The 22564-nt window shown below is 42.7% G+C and overlaps 1 protein-coding gene across 3 annotated transcripts in view; it reads left to right on the top strand.

Annotated features, from left to right (window-relative positions):
- The first annotated feature begins 20 nt into the window (after nucleotides 1-20).
- The window catches only part of fkbp15a (FKBP prolyl isomerase family member 15a), a 25688-nt gene continuing 3144 nt past the window's right edge, over nucleotides 21-22564 (top strand). The window contains exons 1-21 of one of the 3 annotated variants that reach the window (XM_046290435.1): nucleotides 21-172; nucleotides 8115-8221; nucleotides 8524-8593; nucleotides 8783-8852; nucleotides 9402-9476; nucleotides 9757-9855; nucleotides 10475-10624; nucleotides 15843-15911; nucleotides 16188-16331; nucleotides 16480-16619; nucleotides 16721-16769; nucleotides 17056-17175; nucleotides 17577-17613; nucleotides 17698-17798; nucleotides 17883-17961; nucleotides 18071-18180; nucleotides 18362-18463; nucleotides 19222-19316; nucleotides 21675-21777; nucleotides 21899-22070; nucleotides 22248-22384. In XM_046290435.1, the coding sequence (XP_046146391.1) occupies nucleotides 126-172; nucleotides 8115-8221; nucleotides 8524-8593; nucleotides 8783-8852; nucleotides 9402-9476; nucleotides 9757-9855; nucleotides 10475-10624; nucleotides 15843-15911; nucleotides 16188-16331; nucleotides 16480-16619; nucleotides 16721-16769; nucleotides 17056-17175; nucleotides 17577-17613; nucleotides 17698-17798; nucleotides 17883-17961; nucleotides 18071-18180; nucleotides 18362-18463; nucleotides 19222-19316; nucleotides 21675-21777; nucleotides 21899-22070; nucleotides 22248-22384 (2076 nt within the window). In that variant the 5' untranslated portion in view covers nucleotides 21-125. Of the gene's footprint in view, nucleotides 173-8114; nucleotides 8222-8523; nucleotides 8594-8782; nucleotides 8853-9401; nucleotides 9477-9756; nucleotides 9856-10474; nucleotides 10625-15842; nucleotides 15912-16187; nucleotides 16332-16479; nucleotides 16620-16720; nucleotides 16770-17055; nucleotides 17176-17531; nucleotides 17614-17697; nucleotides 17799-17882; nucleotides 17962-18070; nucleotides 18181-18361; nucleotides 18464-19221; nucleotides 19317-21674; nucleotides 21778-21898; nucleotides 22071-22247; nucleotides 22385-22564 lie in introns of all 3 variants that reach the window. The other 2 variants (XM_046290434.1, XM_046290433.1) reach the window with 2 other exon arrangements.

Raw genomic sequence — 22564 nt, 5'->3', positions numbered from 1 at the left:
AAATGAAGGATGGAGGCATATTTGAAGTGTATCACTTGAACGTGCTGTTTGTGTGTGATGTTTCGCTAGTCATAAAATACCCCCTGTATTTTTCTATTCGAAGGGTACGACGCAGACTTCTAGATATGTTTTGTGGTTATCAAGAAGGGGATTTTCTGTTGCCTAAAGGCGGGTGAGTTTACAGAGAAAAAGTAAACGCATGTGCAGTTGTTTTTATTTGCTTGCGAAGCGCATTGTCTTTTGATTGGATCATTCTTCATACACTGAGAAGAGGGAAAAGTCATGTTTTTTCATTGTAAACGTTGTTTCTTTTTTTGAACAATGTGTTACAATGTAACTAACAGTATCAACGTTTATTAGGCTACAGACTATATTTAGGGATGCATGAAAATCATTCAAATAATTTAAAAGTAGTGCAGCAAAGCCTAAAAATAATATAGAATTAAATAGTGATTTAGATGTTTATCTCATCTTCCTCCCAAATTGTTTTGCAGTCCTTAACCACGTGCATTGGATAAACCGTAACTATAATTTGTGAGTCTGAAGTGGCTATGTTGAAACAGGGGTGCCCTATGGACTTAGTCAAAGGTGGCATTATTGATTTTGGGGAAACTAATTTGGTGGAATGTGTGAGAGCCTCATAGCGTGGGTAGGCTAAACAAAAACTATTCAATTTAAACCAATGGATTGTGTAAGGGATAATCAACAAGGGACTCTGGAAAATAATTAACTGATAGCCCCTGGTTGATTATCGCTTACTTGGGATGTGACAGAGCTAGGCTGAGAAGCCTGTCCCACCTATGCAATGGTAGGGAAAACAACAAATGGGAATATACCAATTAGACCACCTATGCTTTCTCGCAATGTTTTCTGGTATGTCACCATAGCAGCATGGACCGTACTGCTGAATGGTCCCTTGTCATAACTGTATGGAACCGAGAGGAGAGGATCAGAGAAAAATCTGGCAGGGCACACAATCTGTTTGCCAGCCAGCTCCTCTCCTACCTGCCCTCCCCTCCTCGGTGTCTTCTTCATCTGGCACAGGGCCTCTGTCAGAAGCTACAAACTGGCGACCATGGCTGTATTGTGGCTTACTGACTACCTTTGGTGGGAGTTCCATGGGTCAGTATGTTCTGTGTACATGTGTTCTTTGAGAGAGAACCTAACTTCATCCCTAGGCTATTGTGCACAGAGGTCTGGAGTGTGAGACTAGAGAGAACCTATCATGTAAGTAAACATGGGAGGACTGGCTGCTTGTCTATTGGTTGAGTGTTGAGTTTATTTAACCAGGTTAAAACAGGTTCACTGCTTTGAGTGCTGCTGTAGTTAAAAATATGTTTTAGCTTTCTTGAGGAAGGGGCCACCAAGGGTGGGTTAAATAGATGTCATGGGATGCTGATCTCTATAGAGAGTGGATAGGCTTGCCTGGGGATGTCGTGTTTATGTCATGGGACGCTGATCTATATAGAGAGTGGATAGGCTTGCCTGGGGATGTCGTGTTTATGTCATGGGAGCTGATCTCTATAGAGAGTGGATAGGCTTGCCTGGGGATGTCGTGTTTATGTCATGGGATGCTGATCTCTATAGAGAGTGGATAGGCTTGCCTGGGGATGTCGTGTTTATGTCATGGGATGCTGATCTATATAGAGAGTGGATAGGCTTGCCTGGGGATGTCGTGTTTATGTCATGGGAGGCTGATCTATATAGAGAGTGGATAGGCTTGCCTGGGGATGTCGTGTTTATGTCATGGGAGGCTGATCTATATAGAGAGTGGATAGGCTTGCCTGGGGATGTCGTGTTTATGTCATGGGACGCTGATCTATATAGAGAGTGGATAGGCTTGCCTGGGGATGTCCTGTTTATGTCATGGGATGCTGATCTATATAGAGAGTGGATAGGCTTGCCTGGGGATGTCGTGTTTATGTCATGGGAGGCTGATCTATATAGAGAGTGGATAGGCTTGCCTGGGGATGTCGTGTTTATGTCATGGGACGCTGATCTATATAGAGAGTGGATAGGCTTGCCTGGGGATGTCCTGTTTATGTCATGGGACGCTGATCTATATAGAGAGTGGATAGGCTTGCCTGGGGATGTCGTGTTTATGTCATGGGACGCTGATCTATATAGAGAGTGGATAGGCTTGCCTGGGGATGTCCTGTTTATGTCATGGGAGGCTGATCTATATAGAGAGTGGATAGGCTTGCCTGGGGATGTCGTGTTTATGTCATGGGACGCTGATCTATATAGAGAGTGGATAGGCTTGCCTGGGGATGTCCTGTTTATGTCATGGGATGCTGATCTATATAGAGAGTGGATAGGCTTGCCTGGGGATGTCCTGTTTATGTCATGGGATGCTGATCTCTATAGAGAGTGGATAGGCTTGCCTGGGGATGTCGTGTTTATGCCATGTGGGTCTGATATTCCCTGCTAGTAATGCACTTTATATTGCATTTAGCACAGAGGGCGAGGAAATGTTATATTTTGAAGAATGTAAGTAGTGTTTTTCTATTTTCTAGTCTTTGGAATATGTGGAAAATGTTTTGCATTGTGGAGATCATGTTCATTTGTAGCCTATTGTCTGGTAGCACATCACATTATACCAGAAAATACTTGTTCAACTTAACTTTCATGCAAACATTCATACTGGGCACTGACTGTCTATTATATTTTATGTTGCTCTGGATAATATTGGCTTCTAATCGAAATGTAATGTGAGCGAATTTTAATCAATCACCTAAGCAAACAACTAGAAAGGTATGCTGTCTCTTCTCTCTACCCCGGGAAGCAAGGTTTGGATGATAGGAAAGCTGTGATAAAATTGTTTACATCCAAACAGATACTAAGTGACTGATTGGTGATGATACAAATCATGATACAAGTATTTAACCCTGTGTTGATGCCATCATTGTCTCTGCTACCTCTTCATTGGTCTGTGAGTGGATTGCATTGTTTCGACTAGATTGTGTCATTCCAAGCTAAGCATTGTGATGAAGTGATCAAAACATACTCGTGCTTGTGTAAGTTTCCATACATGCACACTAAAACTTGTATGTATTGTTGCCATACACATATGGTCATTTCCATGTAAATGAACCCATGAGCACCAGCATGACTTAATGGACCCATGAGCACCAGCATGTCTTAATGAACCCATGAGCACCAGCATGTCTTAATGGACCCATGAGCACCAACATGACTTAATGGACCCATGAGCACCAACATGACTTAATGGACCCATGAGCACCAAAATGACTTAATGGACCCATGAGCACCAACATGACTTAATGAACCCATGAGCACCAAAATGACTTAATGGACCCATGAGCACCAACATGACTTAATGAACCCATGAGCACCAAAATGACTTAATGGACCCATGAGCACCAACATGACTTAATGAACCCATGAGCACCAAAATGACTTCATGGACCCATGAGCACCAACATGACTTAATGAACCCATGAGCACCAACATGACTTAATGGACCCATGAGCACCAGCATGACTTAATGAACCCATGAGCACCAAAATGACTTAATGGACCCATGAGCACCAACATGACTTAATGGACCCATGAGCACCAAAATGACTTAATGGACCCATGAGCACCAACATGACTTAATGAACCCATGAGCACCAACATGACTTAATGGACCCATGAGCACCAGCATGTCTTAATGAACCCATGAGCACCAGCATGTCTTAATGAACCCATGAGCACCAACATGACTTAATGAAACCATGAGCACCAGCATGTCTTAATGAACCCATGAGCACCAACATGACTTAATGGACCCATGAGCACCAGCATGTCTTAATGAACCCATGACCACCAGCATGTCTTAATGAACCCATGAGCACAAGCATGTCTTAATGAACCCATGAGCACCAACATGACTTAATGGACCCATGAGCACCAGCATGTCTTAATGAACCCATGACCACCAGCATGTCTTAATGAACCCATGAGCACAAGCATGTCTTAATGAGCACCAGCATGTCTTAATGAACCCATGAGCACCAGCATGTCTTAATGAACCCATGAGCACCAGCATGTCTTAATAATGAACCCATGAGCACCAACATGACTTAATGGACCCATGAGCACCAGCATGTCTTAATGAACCCATGACCACCAGCATGTCTTAATGAACCCATGAGCACAAGCATGTCTTAATGAACCCATGAGCACCAGCATGACTGAATGGACCCATGAGCACCAGCATGTCTTAATGAACCCATGAGCACCAGCTTAATGAACCCATGAGCACCAGCTTAATGAACCCATGAGCACCAGCATGTCTTAATGGACCCATGAGCACCAGCTTAATGGACCCATGAGCAACAGCATGTCTTAATGAACCTATGAGCACCAGCTTAATGAACCCATGAGCACCAGCTTAATGAACCGATGAGCACCAGCATGTCTTAATGAACCCATGAGCACCAGCTTAATGAACCCATGAGCACCAGCATGTCTTAATGGACCTATGAGCATCAGCATGTCTTAATGAACCCATGAGCACCAGCATGTCTTAATGAACCCATGAGCACCAGCTTAATGAACCCATGAGCACCAGCATGTCTTAATGAACCCATGAGCACCAGCTTAATGAACCCATGAGCACCAGCATGTCTTAATGAACCCATGAGCACCAGCATGACTTAATGAACCTATGAGCACCAGCTTAATGAACCCATGAGCACCAGCTTAATGAACCCATGAGCACCCGCTTAATGAACCCATGAGCATCAGCATGTCTTAAATGGAGCCAGCATGTCTTAAGAACCCATCAGCATGTCTTAATGGACCCATGTCTTAATGCATCAGCATGTCTTAATGGACCCATGAGCACCAGCATGTCTTAATGCATGAGCACCAGCATGTCTTAATGGACCCATGAGCACCAGCATGTCTTAATGGACCCATGAGCACCAGCATGTCTTAATGGACCCATGAGCACCAGCATGTCTTAATGGACCCATGAGCACCAGCATGTCTTAATGGACCCATGAGCACCAGCATGTCTTAATGGACCCATGAGCACCAGCATGTCTTAATGGACCCATGAGCACCAGCATGTCTTAATGGACCCATGAGCACCAGCATGTCTTAATGGACCTTTATGAGCACCAGCATGTCTTAATGGACCCATGAGCACCAACATGTCTTAATGGACCCATGAGCACCAGCATGTCTTAATGGGCCCATGAGCACCAACATGTCAATGAGCACCAACATGTGAAGTTCATAGGAGAATGTCAAATGAAAGCTACAAGACTCATTTTGAGAAGTTTTAAGGCATACACATGCATTTTCCAACCATTATCCATCCCAAAAAATTGGAATTAGGAAAGACTTTGATTTGTGGTCAAACAGATGGAAAAAGGGTCTCAGAAAAGTCTGAAAGGTGTTAGAAATGCATCAAAACACAATGTTGAAGTGAAGACCCCTGCCAACTAATATCAACACTTCTATTTTGTTTTGGTGAAATTATTCTGCCTTCTGTAAGTTTAACAAACATTGCCTTGTGCCTTGAAATTCTGTTACTGAAAATACACATACAGACACCCTGAGTAGCACAGTGGTCTAAAGCAGTGCTTGAGGCATAACTATAGACCCGGGTTCGATCCCAGTCTGTGTCATAACTGGCCGTGACCGGGAGTCCCATAGGGTTGCGCACAATTGGCCCAACGTCCGGGTTTGGCCGGGGGGGCTTTGCTTGACTCATCTCGCTTTAGCTACTCCTTGTGGCGGGCCAGGTGCCTTATAGGCTGACTTCGGCTGTCAGTTGAACAGGGTAAAATACAAAATGTAAAAAATAATAATACACACACACACACACAAGGCCTTCAGAAAGTATTCACACCCCTTGACGTTTTCCACATTTTGTTGTTACAAAGTGGAATTAAAATGGATTTAACAGCTGTGACACCTTAATTGCTTTGCACACCTTAATTGTACAACATTTGCACATTATTATTTTTCAAATTCTTCAAGCTCTGTCAAGTTGGTCTCCCAAGTGGTGCAGTGGTTTAAGACACTGCATCTCAGTGCAAGAGGCGTCACTGCAGTACCTGGTTTGAATCCATACTGCATCACATCCGGACGTGATTGGGAGTCCCCTAGGGCAGCGCACAATTGGCCCAGTGTTGTCCGGGTTTGGCCGGGGTAGGCCATCGTTGTAAATAACAATTTGTTCTTAACTGACTTGTCTAGTTAAATAAAAATCATTGCTAGACAGCCATTTTCAAGTTTTGCCATAGATTTTCAAGACGATTTAAGTCCGAACTGTAACTAGTCCACTCAGGAACATTCAATGTCATCTTGGTCGGCAACTCCAGTCTGTATTTAGCCTTGTGTTTTAAGTCCTTGTCATGCTGAAAGGTGAACTTGTCTCCCAGTGTCTGTTGAAAAGCTGACTGAACCTGGTTTTCCTCTAGGATTTTGCATGTGCTTAGCTCTATTCCATAGTCCTTGCCGATGACAAGCATACCCATGACCCAACATGATGCAGCCACCACAATGCTTGAAAATATGAACTAGTACTCAGTGACGTGTTGTTGGATTTGCCCAAAAAATAACACTTTTATTCAGGACATAAAGTTAATTTCTTTGCCAAATTCTCTGCACTTTTACTTTAGTGTCTTATTGCAAACAGGATGCATGTTTTGTACAGATGTCTGTCTTTTCACTCTGTCATTAAGTTAGTATTGTGGAGTGACCTCTACCTGTTTTAAAGTCACCATTGGCCTCACGGGGAAATCCCTGAGTGGTTTCCTTCCTCTCAAGCAACTGAGTTAGTAAGGACTCCTGTATCTTTGTAGTGACTGGGTGCATTGATACACCATTCAAAGTGTAATGAATAACTTCAACATGCTGAAAGGGATATTCAATGTTTGTTTTTTGCCATTACCAATAGGTGCCATTCTTTGCGAGGCATTGGAAAACCTTACTGCTTGACTGAGGGACCTTACAGATAGTTTGATGTGTAGGGTACAGAGATGAGGTAGTCATTAAAAAATCATGTCAAACACTATTATTTCACACAGTGAGTCCATGCCATTTATTATGACTTGTTAAGCAAGTTCTTACTCCTGAATTCTAGGTTTTCCATGACAAAGGACAAAAAGTCTTATTGACTCAAGACGTTGTTATTGACATCATTCTACTTTGCCATTATGGCCAGTGACAATGTTTTTCTTCTAAATATAATAAATGAAATTCAGGCTGTGACGTGACTAAATGTGAAAAGGGATGTGAATACTTTCTGAAGACACTGTACATGAAGACACTGTACATGAAGACACTGTACATGAAGACACTGTACATGAAGACACTGTACATGAAGACACTGTACATGAAGACACTGTACATGAAGACACTGTACATGAAGACACTACATGAAGACACATGAAGACACTACATGAAGACACTGTACATGAAGACACTGTACATGAAGACACTACATGAAGACACTGTACATGAAGACACTACATGAAGACACTGTACATGAAGACACTGTACATGAAGACACTGTACATGAAGACACTGTACATGAAGACACTGTACATGAAGACACTGTACATGAAGACACTGTACATGAAGACACTGTACATGAAGACACTGTACATGAAGACACTACATGAAGACACTGTACATGAAGACACTACATGAAGACACTACATGAAGACACTGTACATGAAGAAGAAGACACACATGAAGACACTGTACATGAAGACACTGTTGAAGACACATGGATTTAACAGAGTTTTGAAGGACACTACATGAAAACCTGAAGACACTACATGAAGACACTACATGAAGACACTGTAAATGGATTTAACAGAGTTTTGGAAAAACCTGGACGAATAAAAAAAAAAACTGTTACCAAACTTTGCATCTGCCTAGTTCTTCCAGTAAATGTGTTTCTGTAAAATGTTCTGTGTAAATTGTTAAAAGTATTCCTTGTGCATAGTTGTGTGGTTTATTAAACTTTTTAATTCAACGGTTTTTGTTTGGCATACATTTTTAAAGTGAAAAATCAGTCCCAGTGCAATTCTGATATTTTGGAATTACCCATGTACAGTAGTGTTGTGTTTGTGTGTTGACAGAGCAAAGCTAGCCTCTCTCTTTGATCTGGATCAGGCTGCCAGTCAGGGCAACGAGTCCTTCCAGTTCAGAGCCCCCAAACAGCCGAAGAAAACCCCCACCGCTCTGAGTAAGATATGTCTGAGGCCTTGTTTAAACACTGGTGAAATCCATTCTCTCCTTCCTCCCTTTGACGTAAACACTGATCCGACATGATTGGATAGAGGGAGGTTATGACTCCTCTAGACAGCAGGAAGGATGCATTTCTTCAGTATTGTGGCTTGTACAGTTTAAACAGACTTCAGACCACGTGTAAACGTTAATGCAATTCGTCCAATACATCCATTAATGGATTGGTGCAAAAGTTCACATTATGGAAGTGTTTAAATATGGTCTGCGTGGTTTTTGTTAACTCTGTGTGCATTTTCAAAGGCCCATCTCCTCAAAAGCCTGCACCAACTCCTTCTGTCCTTTTGGCTACTGCTGTTCATGCATTCCGCTTGTGAGTATGTCCACCAACAAGCACCTGAAATCCATATCACTAGATAGAGTTGATATGTCTGAGTTGAATGTGTATGTGAGTATGTCCAGTATTAGTGTGCTTGAGGTGGTGCGTGAGAGAATATGCGTGTGTTTGTTGTTGTGTTCACAGGTCCTGTTTGATCTTGTCGTCATGGTTTTGTGTTTGCAGTGTGAATGGCCAGTACACAAAACAGGGGAAGGTGGGAGCTGCTATCCTGGGAAATCATCCAACCAGAGAGGTACTTGAGCTGTGAAGGATATGTAAAACTGGTTTCCATTAAGAATAAACACGTCTCCATGTCTTTACATTCAGTGCTTGGACTGAAATGGGTGCTGGTACTCATTTTGAGTGCTGTTTTTATTTAGGTGCTGGAGCTCTGCAATGTTTTTAAAGTGAATATTCTGTAAGAGGTGCCGGAACTCAAGCAGTAGAACATTTGAGGTGCTTGTGAGCTCCGCCCCAAGTCATGCACTGTTTATATTTAATCATATGATTTTCCAACTCAATTAATGAAGGGTCTTGTATTCTGCTCTAACCACTTAATAAGAAATATGTGACTCAGTTAATTGTATGATCTTGAGATACTCTAGGCTGTTTTAGTGTAGAGTGAAAAAGGCTCATGATAAATTGTTTTAATTTGTCTTGATACAGTAATAAATCTATGGCAGTGATAGAAACTTTTGTATAAAAGGGTTGTGTAAAACATAGTGTAAATCTGCCTTTGTAACTACCACATAAATACATGTTATTGTTATCTGCTTCATCTCGTCTTGATTGTTTTCTTCAGTACATGATCCTGCTTTATGGCAGCGAACAGAAACCAATCACAACTGCCAAGATCCATCTAGGATTCATCTTCACAGTGAGTAGTACATCTTCCTATGATGTGTACATGCTTGTGTAGTTTTAACTGTGTGGTGTGTTTTACTAGACTATATCAATTTTAACTGTGTGGTGTGTTTTACCTAGACTATATCAATTTTAACTGTGTGGTGTGTTTTACCTAGACTATATCAGTTTTAACTGTGTGGTGTGTTTTAACTAGACTATATCAGTTTTAACTGTGTGCTGTGTTTTAACTAGACTATCAGTTTTAACTGTGTGGTGTGTTTAACTAGGCTATGTCTGATTTGACTTCTCAGGTTCAGCCAGGTAACTATGGAACATTCTACGATGATCTGAGGCACAACTGGTCCCTGATGTTTGAGTCTGAGAAAGCTGGAGTGGACTTTTGCAAAGAGGTGAATGACAGAAGTATTTTTTTTCTCATGCTGGACAGATATACATGGAGTTTACAAAACATTACGAACGCTTTCCTAATATTGAGTTGCACCCCCCCTTTGACCCTCAAAACAGCGTCAATTCGCCAGGGCATAAACTCTACAAGGTGTCGAAAGCGTTCCACAGGGATGCTGGCCCATGTTGACTCCAATGCTTCCCACAATTGTGTCAAGTTGGCTGGATGTCCTTTGAGTGGTGGACCTTTCACAGAAAACTGTTGAGCATGAAAAACCCAGCAGCAATTGTTGACACAAAACGGTGCGTCTGGCACCTACAACCATACCCCGTTCAAAGACACTTAACTTGTCTCAAGGTTTAAAAATCCTTCTTTAACATGTCTCCTCCCCTTCATCTACACTGACTTGAAGAGGATTTAACAAGTGACATCAATAAGGGATCTTAGCTGTCACCTGGATTCATGTGTGCATAATGATTTGTACACTGTGTATATAGATCTCTATATATGGCTCTGGAAAAACAGATGGGTAGACACATGGATAGTTTGTTTTATTGAGTTATTTGCACACAGTAAAAATCCATAGACTTTTTTAATGTTTAAATCTTTACCCACCATTATAGCTGTGTGTGGCCAGATGGAATAGTGAGACCACTGTAGATACACTACTGACCCAGGACCTGCTGTTAGGAGAGGGACCGGCGGTGGACTATGGTGACACGGTAGAGGTGGCCTTCACAGGCTGGCTTCTACAGAACCACAACATCGGACAGGTGACAAATAACTCAGAATACAGCCAAAATAATTGTGCTGTATTTGGAGAAAATCAACTGGTTCTGACAAAATGAACTGCTTGTGACAAAATGAATAAAGGCTCAGAAAAGCTCAGAGCATTGGGCAATTTGATATGTGGCTTTATAATTTATTTATTTTTTAAATACAAAAGATCAGAATATATTCAAACATTGACAATATACTGACATACTAGATGCTTTTGATTTGATTTGATTTGGATCTCTTTTAGTCCCCATTTGGACTAATCTTCCAAGAGTCCCGAAACATTAAAATACTATTTATAATACTAACACATTTCTACATACAGTGGGGCAAAAAAGTATTTAGTCAGCCACCAATTGTGCAAGTTCCCCCACTTAAAAAGATGAGAGAGGCCTGGAATTTTCATCGTAGGAACACTTCAACTATGACAGAGAAAAAAAAATCCAGATAATCACATTGTAGGATTTTTAATGAATTTATTTGCAAATTATGGTGGAAAATAAGTATTTGGTCAATAACAAGTTTCTCAATACTTTTATATACCCTTTGTTGGCAATGACAGAGGTCAAATGTTTTCTGTAAGTCTTCACAAGGTTTTCACACACTGTTGCTGGTATTTTGGCCCATTCATCCATGCAGATCTCCTCCAGAGCAGTGATGTTTTGGGGCTGTTGCTGGGCAACACAGACTTTCAACTCCTTCCAAATAATTTCTATGGGGTTGAGATCTGGAGACTGGCTAGGCCACTACAGGAATTTGAAATGCTTCTTACGAAGCCACTCCTTCGTTACCCAGGCGGTGAGTTTGGGATCATTGTCATGCTGAAAGACCCAGCCACGTTTCATCTTCAATGCCCTTGCTGATGGAAGGAGGTTTTCACTCAAAATCTCACGATACATGGCCCCATTCATTCTTTCCTTTACACGGATCAGTCGTCCTGGTCCCTTTGCAGAAAAACAGCCCCAAAGCATGATGTTTATACCCCCATGCTTCACAGTAGGTATGGTGTTCTTTGGATGCAACTCAGCATTCTTTGTTCTCCAAACATGACGAGTTCAGTTTACCAAAAAGTTATATTTTGGTTTCATCTGACCATATGACATTCTCCCAATCTTCTTCTGGATCATCCAAATGCTCTCTAGCAAACTTCAGACGTGCCTGGACATGTACTGGCTTAAGCAGGGGGACACGTCTGACACTGCAGGATTTGAGTCCCTGGTGGCGTAGTGTGTTACTGATGGTAAGCTTTGTTACTTTGGTCCCAGCTCTCTGCAGGTCATTCACTAGGTCCCCCCGTGTGGTTCTGGGATTTTTGCTCACCATTCTTGTGATCATTTTGACCCCATGGGGTGAGATCTTGCGTGGAGCCCCAGATCGAGGGAGATTATCAGTGGTCTTGTATGTCTTCCATTTCCTAATAATTGCTCCCACAGTTGATTTCTTCAAACCAAGCTGCTTACCTATTGCAGATTCTGTATTCCCAGCCTGGTGCAGGTCTACAATTTTGTTTCTGCTGTCCTTTGACAGCTCTTTGGTCTTGGCCATAGTGGAGTTTGGAGTGTGACTGTTTGAGGTTGTGGACAGGTGTCTTTTATACTGATAACAAGTTCAAACAGGTGCCATTAATGCAGGTAATTAGTGGAGGACAGAGGAGCCTCTTTAAAGAAGAAGTTACAGGTCTGTGAGAACCAGAAATCTTGCTTGTTTGTGGGTGACCAAATACTTATTCTCCACCATAATTTGCAAATAAATTCATTAAAAATCCTACAATGTGATTTTATGGATTTTTTTTCTTCTCATTTTGTCTGTCATAGTTGAAGTGTACCTATGATAAAAATTACAGGCCTCTTATCTTTTAAGTGGGAGAAATTGCACAATTGGTGGCTGACTAAATACTTTTTTGCCCCACTGTATAACACACTATTACAAACATACATAATATACTAACATAATGACCCAATAAATACTCAATCTAAAAAAATATTGATTCTTCATCTACTATAGTCCTATAAACATTTATATGTATTATATTTAAATTGTGTCTAAATGTATATATTGAAAGGTTTATATTGAGGTATATATTGAAAGGTTTCTGGTTTGCTCAGTTAATTTATTCAATTTCTTTATGGCTCTAAATCGAAATGTTCTTTTGCCTATTTCTCTTTTCTGTCTGGACAACGCATAGATGGTGGACAATCTATTCCTAGTATTAACGGAATGTCTGTCTCTTACCAACTGAATACTTTTCTGTCTGGACAAAGCATAGATGGTGGACAATCTATTCCTAGTATTAACGGAATGTCTGTCTTTACCAACTGAATACTTTTCTGTCTGGACAACGCATAGATGGTGGACAATCTATTCCTAGTATTAATGGGATGTCTCTTAACCAACTGAATACCGTTGTGAATAGAACTTGGCCGTTTTAAATTATGTATGTTATAAAATAAGCATGTTCCTTTCAATTATCTTAATGATTGATGACCAACCAAGAACATTGCGCATGACTGCAACAGAAAAACCATATCTCCACCTTAAAACAATCCTTTCTGGATCCTATATTTGCACAATGCACCCTTCCTCGCACAGTGCTCATTAGTTTACCTAATGAGCACCGTGCTGGCAGAAATTATGACTCAAACATTATGACCAGTATCTTAACCTAGTATGGTCCTATACTCGTCATGTCAAACAGACTGACAAATGCTGATAATAATGAGAATAAAAACTCCATTGTACAATTTGGGAATTTAAGAGTCTGTGACTTTGAATGTAGAGATGATGAGAGGGAAGATTTCACCATTAGGATTTGGGCCACGGTATGGATTTGCAGTCAGTGAAAGAGTAGATATGAGACCAGGCCCCCACATCATAAAAGGAGACCTGACCATCCTCACAATCCATAAACACCCCTGCCTTCTGTGGTGTGTCTCTCAGAAAGATGGGGACAGGGTAGGTGTCACTGGCTTTGTACTCACACCCAAACCTCTGCATAGTCCAGTATCCATTCTGAGGCCTTAATGTTATATCCCTCTTCCTGTTGACAGACTCACTGGCTACTTCTAAATCCTACTCAGTAAAATCTCCCTGAAGAGAAGCACTCAATTCCAAGGACATTGACAAAATAATCAAACCTCTCTGGGTGGTTTGGGAGATCATGTTCTTCTGTTTTTCATTTGCTTCCCATCCTAGACAGAATGAGGTAAGGAAGTGCTGTATCAGGGTCCAGGGTCACATCTACTGCTGAATCCCCTCCAGCTCAACATCACCAAACCTCTTCACTTCACTCATAAGTGTCTCCTCCAGCTGAGACACAGCTCTCCTCAGAGTCCCCAGACAGAGATCACTGTGAACACTGATCTCAGACCAGTCCTCGGTGGGTGGAGGGCTGCACAGGGATGGGAAGCTCTGGAGGAGTTGAAGGTGGCCCTCAGTGTGTGAGAGCTGCTCCAGCTCATTGCTTCTCCTCTGTAGCTCAGTGCTTTCCTGTTCCAGCTCCTTAATCACCTCAATCAATGATTTCTACCTGGCTTCTCTCAATGGAACGCACCAGAGCAGTAAAGACCTGCACGTTGTCTCTCTCTTTCCATTTCTCTTGCTGAGATCTGAGTTTGAGCTGCTCAACCTTACTCTATCTTGTAAGCATCTTCTGGTCTACCTCTGCCATAACCTTTCCTAGTTTAGCCATTTTCTCTCTGTACTCTTCTCTAGAGGGACAGTGTCATGTGGTCTGTTTTCTAGCAAAACACATGCAGACATGTCTGGTCACTTCAACAGAACAGATCCAGGAGTCTCTCGTGCTTCTTACGCATCCCGTCTTCCAGGTTCTCCACAGGGTCGATGAGCTTGTCTCTTTAAACCGGTGACTCTCTGAGGCTCCAAGTGAGTCTCACGGAAAGATGTCAGACACCAGGCAGGACTTCAGGGCCTTGAGCTTTGTCCCAGATACAGATGTCACAGGAAACTTCTAGAGGTTGAGCAGGGCTTTGGGTGAGGTCCTTGGTCTAGGCTGGTGGCTTTCCCTTGAACTGACTTCCTGAACTGAGTAGCCATCTCAGAAATGAGAGTATTGATGCAAAGCTCCGGTTTCCTGTCGAATTTCTCCAAACACATGGGACGCCGGCAAGGGTCACTAGTATCCCAGTACTCTTTGATACAGGCCATACAGAAGTTGTCCACATGGAATGGCTACTGGCTCAGTGAACACATCCAGACACGTAGAGCACAGGAAGTGCTCCTCAGACAGCAGACTGCCGGAGGCGGCCATATCTAAACCGAGACCAAAGGTGAAACCATTATCAGTCAGTTCGAGATCATTTCAGTTTGAGTCAACATGGTACGATATTGACATCCCTATGTGATCGTAACAAATCGTGACACATGGATCCTAACCAATTGTAAAGCATGGTTTTACCTTTACAGGGCAACATTGTGCACATCCTTAGATATTCATATGATGGGTCTTCATTGACAAAACCACAAAATGCTATAGAACAGAGGGATGGGGCTGGATACATTTAACCACCAAATTATATCTACTATATGGAAAAAAAACACAAAAGGACGAGGCCAACATGATAGTTTCTAGACAATTTGAAGCTGTACATTAATGTATGTTTATGACATAGCTTACAAACAATGGAGTAAAGCAACCTTATATTTTGGGTTATGATCGAGTTATCATGAATCAGCGGCCATAATGTATATCATTCATAATTTAAAAAATAGCTGTGTATATCACAGGGACTTAAACATATGAGGCAAGCAATAGAGTTTGGGAAAATCCGTCTCACCTCTGTCGGGAATATCTCTGTGCTTTCAAGAGGCCCAGATAAGGCTGACCCTAGTAAATGTTTTATCAGAGAGGAATAGACCTAGAGGCCTAGTTAAATCTTTAGATTTACTTCTTTGCAGGGAAGTTTAATAGAACATTGTTGTTCCCACCCACTTTTCTCTTCCTTGAGCACTGAGCACTTCACCCTTTACGCTGAACTCCCCCCCACCTTGTTTACTATTGTCTGGAGAGAGTCTAAATGACATGGATTTTAAAACAAGAATTTGAGTTGTTTTTGTTGTTGTCCAGTGAATGTGTTTTGTGTGACTGTCCTATTTCTCTCTTTCTCTCACTCACTCACTTATCCTCTTCACAGTGCATGTCAATGCCAATTTGATCACCATTCAGCTGAATGTATTATATTGTTTTCTGTGTGTCAGATGTTTGACTCCAACGTGGGCAAAGACAAGCTGCTGAGAGTGAAACTTGGCACCGGCAAAACCATTAAGGTAGGATGTAGAGCAGGCTGGTGGGAGGAGCTATATGAAGACTGGCTCAACGTAATGGCTGGAATGGAATATATGGAACGTATGGAAACCACCTGTTTGACCCCGTTCCATTTATTCCATTACAGCCATTAAAATGAGCCCATCCTCCTATAGCTCTTTCCACCAGCCTCCACTGGTGTAGTGGTCAACTCAGCAACATGACATCACCACACATAGTGAGGCAATTCATGCTTACAGAAAAAAACGAATGTTTCTCTCTCTCCTATCTCACTTTAGGGATTGGAGGATGGGATGTTAGGGATGCAGAAAACTGGGTGTCGCCTCCATATTGTGCCCCCCACCCTAGGCTATGGGTCAAAGGGCATACCCAACCACGTCCCCTCCTCAAGCACACTGGTCTACAATGTGCAGATCCGCCGGGTGGGTGCACACACACTCACACATTCAGTTTCAAACGTCAAACAGTATCTCACTGTAGCCATGTGGAACTGTTTGTGTACCGAAGCTAGAGGGTGTAATTGGCTAAAGATGACTGTCTAGATGTTCTAACTCTGTGGGATGTATTTAGGTGAAGTTTGCTAAGGACAGTGGGTCGGAGCGACAGAGTGGGGGATTAACCACCAACTCTCCCTCCCCAAGTGTGGACAGTCTGAGCTTTGGGATGTCCCCTCAGTCTCAGCCCCCCAGCTCTATCCCAGCAGAGCCCAGGTATGTACCACTACCTTCACTGTTCCTCAGTGGGGGAGTTAGGAGGCTTTTTTATTTGGGGGTCAGATGTCAGGTTAACTATTTGACTTTTCTGCCAACAGGGGAAAGCCTCTGAATGTGAAATCCAATTCAATAAATGAGCAACTGATGGTGAGTGTTATTTTAATTTAGTTTAACTTCTTTGCATGCTTTCACACACACATTTTCACTCACAATTGTGCACACATGCTCGCTCGCTCACCCACTCACCCACTCACTCACCCACTCACCCACCCACTCACTCACTCACTCACTCACTCACTCACTCACTCACTCACTCACTCACTCACTCACTCACTCACTCACTCACTCACTCACTCACTCACTCACTCACTCACTCACTCACTCACAGTCAATCAGACACAATCTCTCTCAAACCGTATTATCTTACATACAGCTGTCGGATACAGCCAAAGCCAAGTTGATCTCTCATATGGCCAAGATGGGTCAGCCCATGCTGCCCTTCCCAACAGGAGCCATCTCCACCCAGCCAGACCACAGTGACTCCAAGACAGAGGTGGGCTCCATAGTGTGTGTGTGTGTGTGTGTGTGTGTGTGTGTGTGTGTGTGTGTGTGTGTGTGTGTGTGTGTGTGTGTGTGTGTGTGTGTGTGTGTGTGTGTGTGTGTGTGTGTGTGTGTGTGTGTGTGTGTGTGTGTGTGTGTGTGTGTGTGTGTGTGTGTGCACCTTCTGTTCTGTATAGAATTGTGCATTCCCACAATTCCAGTTTTTGACCAAGTCAATGCTTTTACTTTGGAACCTGTTTGCCAGGTATGCTGGAAAAGGAGTACAACCTACAAACCGCTGTAATGTTTGACACCCATGACAGTGCCACTGACCTGTTAATATTCTACTGTATCTGTGTCACCCTGCAGGACCCAAGTGAATCTCACCCTTCACATCACTGTCTGTTCCCCCAGCCCGTCCAGATGTCAGCTGCACCCCCTGTCCATGCAGGTAGTTCAGTGTCCGTTTACGTCCATATGTTTGGTAGATCCACCAGTAATTTGCTTATATTCAGGGTTATATTTTCTGTTTCAGTGCCTGAGGTCGTTGTGCCAACTGCTGCCCAGCAACCAGTGTTTATGGAGACAGTGGTCCCACAGGCTGTGGACTGTGGTGGGAGCAGTCATGCATTCCAGGTATTGAATTTGAATTGAATAACCAATATTGATCTCCAAAGGGGAAATTTGAAATGATACAATATGCTTCCCCCCCCCTCACAGCCATACCCATCGTTTCAGTCTGCCTTTGGTCCGTCCTACCTTGGACAGTTCCACCCTCATCATGCAGTTTCATACCAGGGTAATGAAAATACCATTTTCACTGTCACCTTGTCTAAGTGCAGTATAGCAGACATACTATTGTAATATGTTTTCAAGCTTTTATCTAAAACAACATTTGACCCGTCTAGCACCTAGTGATGTCACTTCCTTGTTGATGACAGAGGTGCGACAGCACAACACTGAGATCGGACAGGCTGTGGGGAAAGTGGCAGATAAAATCAATCTGTTGGTCTCCAAGGTCAGCAGTGGACTTGTTTGTAGTTCTGGTAACACTTTCTTGTATTGCATTGTTTTGCGTATGACCTCATCATTTATTTTAATCTGATAATGATCCTGTCAAACTGAGACATTATAAGGGCTCATAACAAGTAACAAAGCATCGTAACAGTTTTAAGTCATGTTAACATATTTTATACCAGGTGGATGAGCTCCAGAAGCATGGTGGCGGCAACTCTCTGGGTCTGTCCTCGGTGTCCATGGAAACAGCCATGATCCTGCACAACATCCAGAGAATCACCCAGGTCAGTCATCTGTCCGACTAATCTACAGTGTCCTCCTCTTTTTCTGCTCTCCCTCATTCTGCACTGGTCTGAAAAAAAGGATTCTTGTCCTGGTCTACTGTCCTTCAACTGCACTGGTGTGGGGAAAAGGATTCTTGTCCTGGTCTACTGTCCTTCAACTGCACTGGTGTGTGGAAAAGGATTCTTGTCCTGGTCTACTGTCCTTCAACTGCACTGGTGTGGGGAAAAGGATTCTTGTCCTGGTCTACTGTCCTTCAACTGCACTGGTGTGGGGAAAAGGATTCTTGTCCTGGTCTACTGTCCTTCAACTGCACTGGTGTGTGGAAAAGGATTCTTGTCCTGGTCTACTGTCCTTCAACTGCACTGGTGTGTGGAAAAGGATTCTTGTCCTGGTCTACTGTCCTTCAACTGCACTGGTGTGTGGAAAAGGATTCTTGTCCTGGTCTACTGTCCTTCAACTGCACTGGTGTGTGGAAAAGGATTCTTGTCCTGGTCTACTGTCCTTCAACTGCACTGGTGTGTGGAAAAGGATTCTTGTCCTGGTCTACTGTCCTTCAACTGCACTGGTGTGTGGAAAAGGATTCTTGTCCTGGTCTACTGTCCTTCAACTGCACTGGTGTGGGGAAAAGGATTCTTGTCCTGGTCTACTGTCCTTCAACTGCACTGGTGTGGGGAAAAGTAGGACGGGTGAAAGCAATTACCTGATAGGCATTGACCATTGCATGGAACGACATAACTTCTCCATTTGGGTTCCACAGGAGAACTTGTTTCTAAAGAAGGAGGTTCTGGAGAAGAGCATCCGAGTGGAGGAGCAGAACTGGAAGATCAGAGAACTCCTCAAGCAGAACCAGAGGTTTGAGTGTACAGTACTGCGTGTGTGTGCTTGTTCAATGAATTCTGTAGATTAAAAAATATATATATATATATACAGTACCAGTCAAAAGTTTACACCTACTCCTTCAAGGGTTTTTCTTTTATTGTTACTATTTTCTACATTGTAGAATAATAGTGAAGACATCAAAACAATGACATAACACATATGGAATCATGTAGTAAACAGAGGAGTGTTAAACAAATCAAAATATATTTTTAGCCTTTGCCTTGATGACAACTTTTTACACTCTTTGCATTCTTTCAACCAGCTTCATGAGGAATACTTTTTCAACAGTCTTGAAGCAGTTCCCACATTCTGAGCACTTGTTGGCTGCTTTTCCTTCACTCTGCAGTCCTACTCATCCCAAACCATCTCAATTGGGTTGAGGTCGGTTGATTGTGGAGGCCAGGTCATCTGATGCAGCACTTATCACTCTCCTTATTGGTCAAATGGCCCTGACACAGCCTGGAGATGTGTTGGGTCATTGTCCCGTTGAAAAACAAATTATAGACCTATTAAGCGCAAACCGGGTGCGTATCACTGCAGAATGTTGTGGTAACCATGCTGGTTAAGTTTGCCTTGAATTCTAAATAAATCATTGACAGTGTCACCAGCAAAGCACCATCACACCTCCTCCTCCATGCTTCACAGTGGGAACCACACATGTGTAAATCATCCGTTCACCTACTCTGTGTCTCAAAGACACGGCAGTTGGATCCAAAAATCTCATATTTGGACTCATCAGACCAAAGGACAGATTTCCACCCGTCTAATGTCCATTGCTCGTGTTTCTTGGCCCAAGCAAGTCTCTTCTTATTATTGGGGTCTTTTAGTAGTGGTTTCTTTGCAGCAATTTGACCATGAAGGCCTGATTCATGCAGTCTCCTCTGAACAATTGATGTTGAGATGTCTGTTACTTGAACTCTGTGAAGCATTTATTTGGGCTGCAATTTCTGAGGCAGTTAACTCTAATGAAGTTGTCCTTTGCAGCTGAGGTAACTCTGGGTCTTCCTTTCCTGTGGCGGTTCTCATGAGAGCCAGTCTCATCATAGCGCTTGAAGGTTTTTGTGACTGCACTTGAAGGTTTTTGTGACTGCACTTGAAGGTTTTTGTGACTGCACTTGAAGAAATTTGCAAAGTTCTTGACATTTTACGGATTGATTGACTGACCTTCATGTCCTGAAGTAATGATGGACTGTAGTTTCTCTTCGCTTATTTGAGCTGTTCCATAATATAGACTTGGTCTTTTACCAAATAGGGCTATTTTCTGTATAACACCCCTACCTTGTCACCTCACAACTAATTGGCTGAAACACATTAAGAAGGAAAGAAATTCCACAAATTTTACTTTTAACTAAGCACATTGCAATGCATTCCAGGTGACTATGTCATGAAGCTGGTTGGGTTGAGAGAATGCCAAGAGTGTGCAAAGCTGTCACCAAGACAAAGGGTAGCTACTTTGAAAAATCTAAAATATATTTTGATTTGTTAAACACTTTTTTTGGTTAGTACATTATTCCATGTGTTATTATTCTAGAATGTACATATATACATATATACATATATTAATCCTGGGTAGGTGTGTACAAACTTTTGACTGGTACTGTATTAAAATATTTTATTTTAACAGGAAATATATTACAATTCATACATATCACAGTCAATTTATTTATAATTTGCCAAGGAAAAGGTTTGGAAACCAAAGTTGAAACTCATAGTTTATATGTACACACATCAACACCTCCGCTTCCACATGATTCATCTCATGAGGATAATGTAGTACTCTCATTACTTACACCAATAGAAGTTTGTCCCTAGGGGTCCACCGCCCTGCAGCACCCCAAACCTAACACACCCAAACTTCAGAATCTTAGTGAAACATGTGTACTAGGCCAGAGCCAGAGTGACAATCCACAGGACGGTAGACACCCGGGGCCAGGACAGAGCGGCCTAAAGAGGTATACACCCTGACATGGGTATGTTTTTAATACCGACTCCTTTTGTCTTACGGTATTCAATACAAGGCCTCCACACCTTATGAAAGTCACCTGGTATACTCTTAATCTGGTAATAAATCAAATGTAGTGGGTCATGGCATTTCTACCTACCCATTGTGGGAGGATAACCAGCCTTCCAATTAATGGCAATGCATTTCTTAGCCGCTGTGAATGCTAGGGTAAGGTTACGCAGTATTTACAATGAATGGCAATGCATTTCTTAGCCGCTGTGAATGCTAGGGTAAGGTTACACAGTATTTACAGGCAAATAAAACAACGGGAAGATAGATTGTGAATCTGTAGACGTCCTGAGCTATAAACAAGATGGTGTGTGTGACAGGTGTATGGAGCAGAGTGGTTTACTGTTGGAACAGAGGAAAGACGTGGTGAAGACCAGCAACCAACAGGACCAGACCAGCCTGCTGGAGGCAGAGCAGGACAAGGTAGGAAAGAGCAGAGGAAACTTACTACACTCACACAGCGCAGGAGAGGGAGAGAGTCTCATATGCACACACACTTAAGTCCCTCCCCCCACCTCTCGCTCTGTCTCTCTCTCCATCTCAGCCGCACCTGACAGAGTACCTAGCCGCCTCCTCCACCCTGGTCTCCAAGCTTCAGCTGGAGTCGTCCTCTCTGCAGCGCTCTGTCTCTGACCTGCAGACCCAGCTCAGCCAAGTCCTGCAAGACAGGGACAGCCACTGTACTCATTTCAGCTCATTAGAGAGACTAGTAGAAGGTACATGACTGGCAGAACCACTGCACTTGGATCTGTTTGAGAGACTACACAATTTTGAATATCTTTTGAGTTGTGTCCAGCGTGCTGGGTGGGCAGGGTTTAAACTTTTGGGAATGTTCTATTGGGTCATTACACCATGCTAACTAAAGAGGTGTGTGTGTGCGTGTGTGCGTACAGGGCTAAGGAAGGGGGAGGGGAGGGTGCAGGCCCAGTGGCATGCAGAGAAACTGAAACGTAAAGAGATGCAGCTGACAATTGCCAACACGGAGGAGGAGCTACAGGACCTGAGGTCTGGGAAAGGCAACCTGGACAAGGTGTGTGTCTGTGGAGACGAGCAGGCGGGACCATTGGTTATTATCAGGCTGCAATACCACTGTCCCACACGCTGCCAGTATTCTTCTAATAACTGTTTGGTATAAAAAATAATCCCCTGACATTTCTTCTATAGAAAATAGTACACTTACCCAATTCTGAATATACCCCTTGTTCCCAAA

This window comes from Oncorhynchus gorbuscha, linkage group LG11, assembly GCF_021184085.1.
Source record: "Oncorhynchus gorbuscha isolate QuinsamMale2020 ecotype Even-year linkage group LG11, OgorEven_v1.0, whole genome shotgun sequence".
Lineage (NCBI taxonomy): Eukaryota > Metazoa > Chordata > Actinopteri > Salmoniformes > Salmonidae > Oncorhynchus > Oncorhynchus gorbuscha.
Note: the sequence above shows the minus strand (reverse complement) of the source record. Positions and strands in the feature narration are given on the sequence as shown.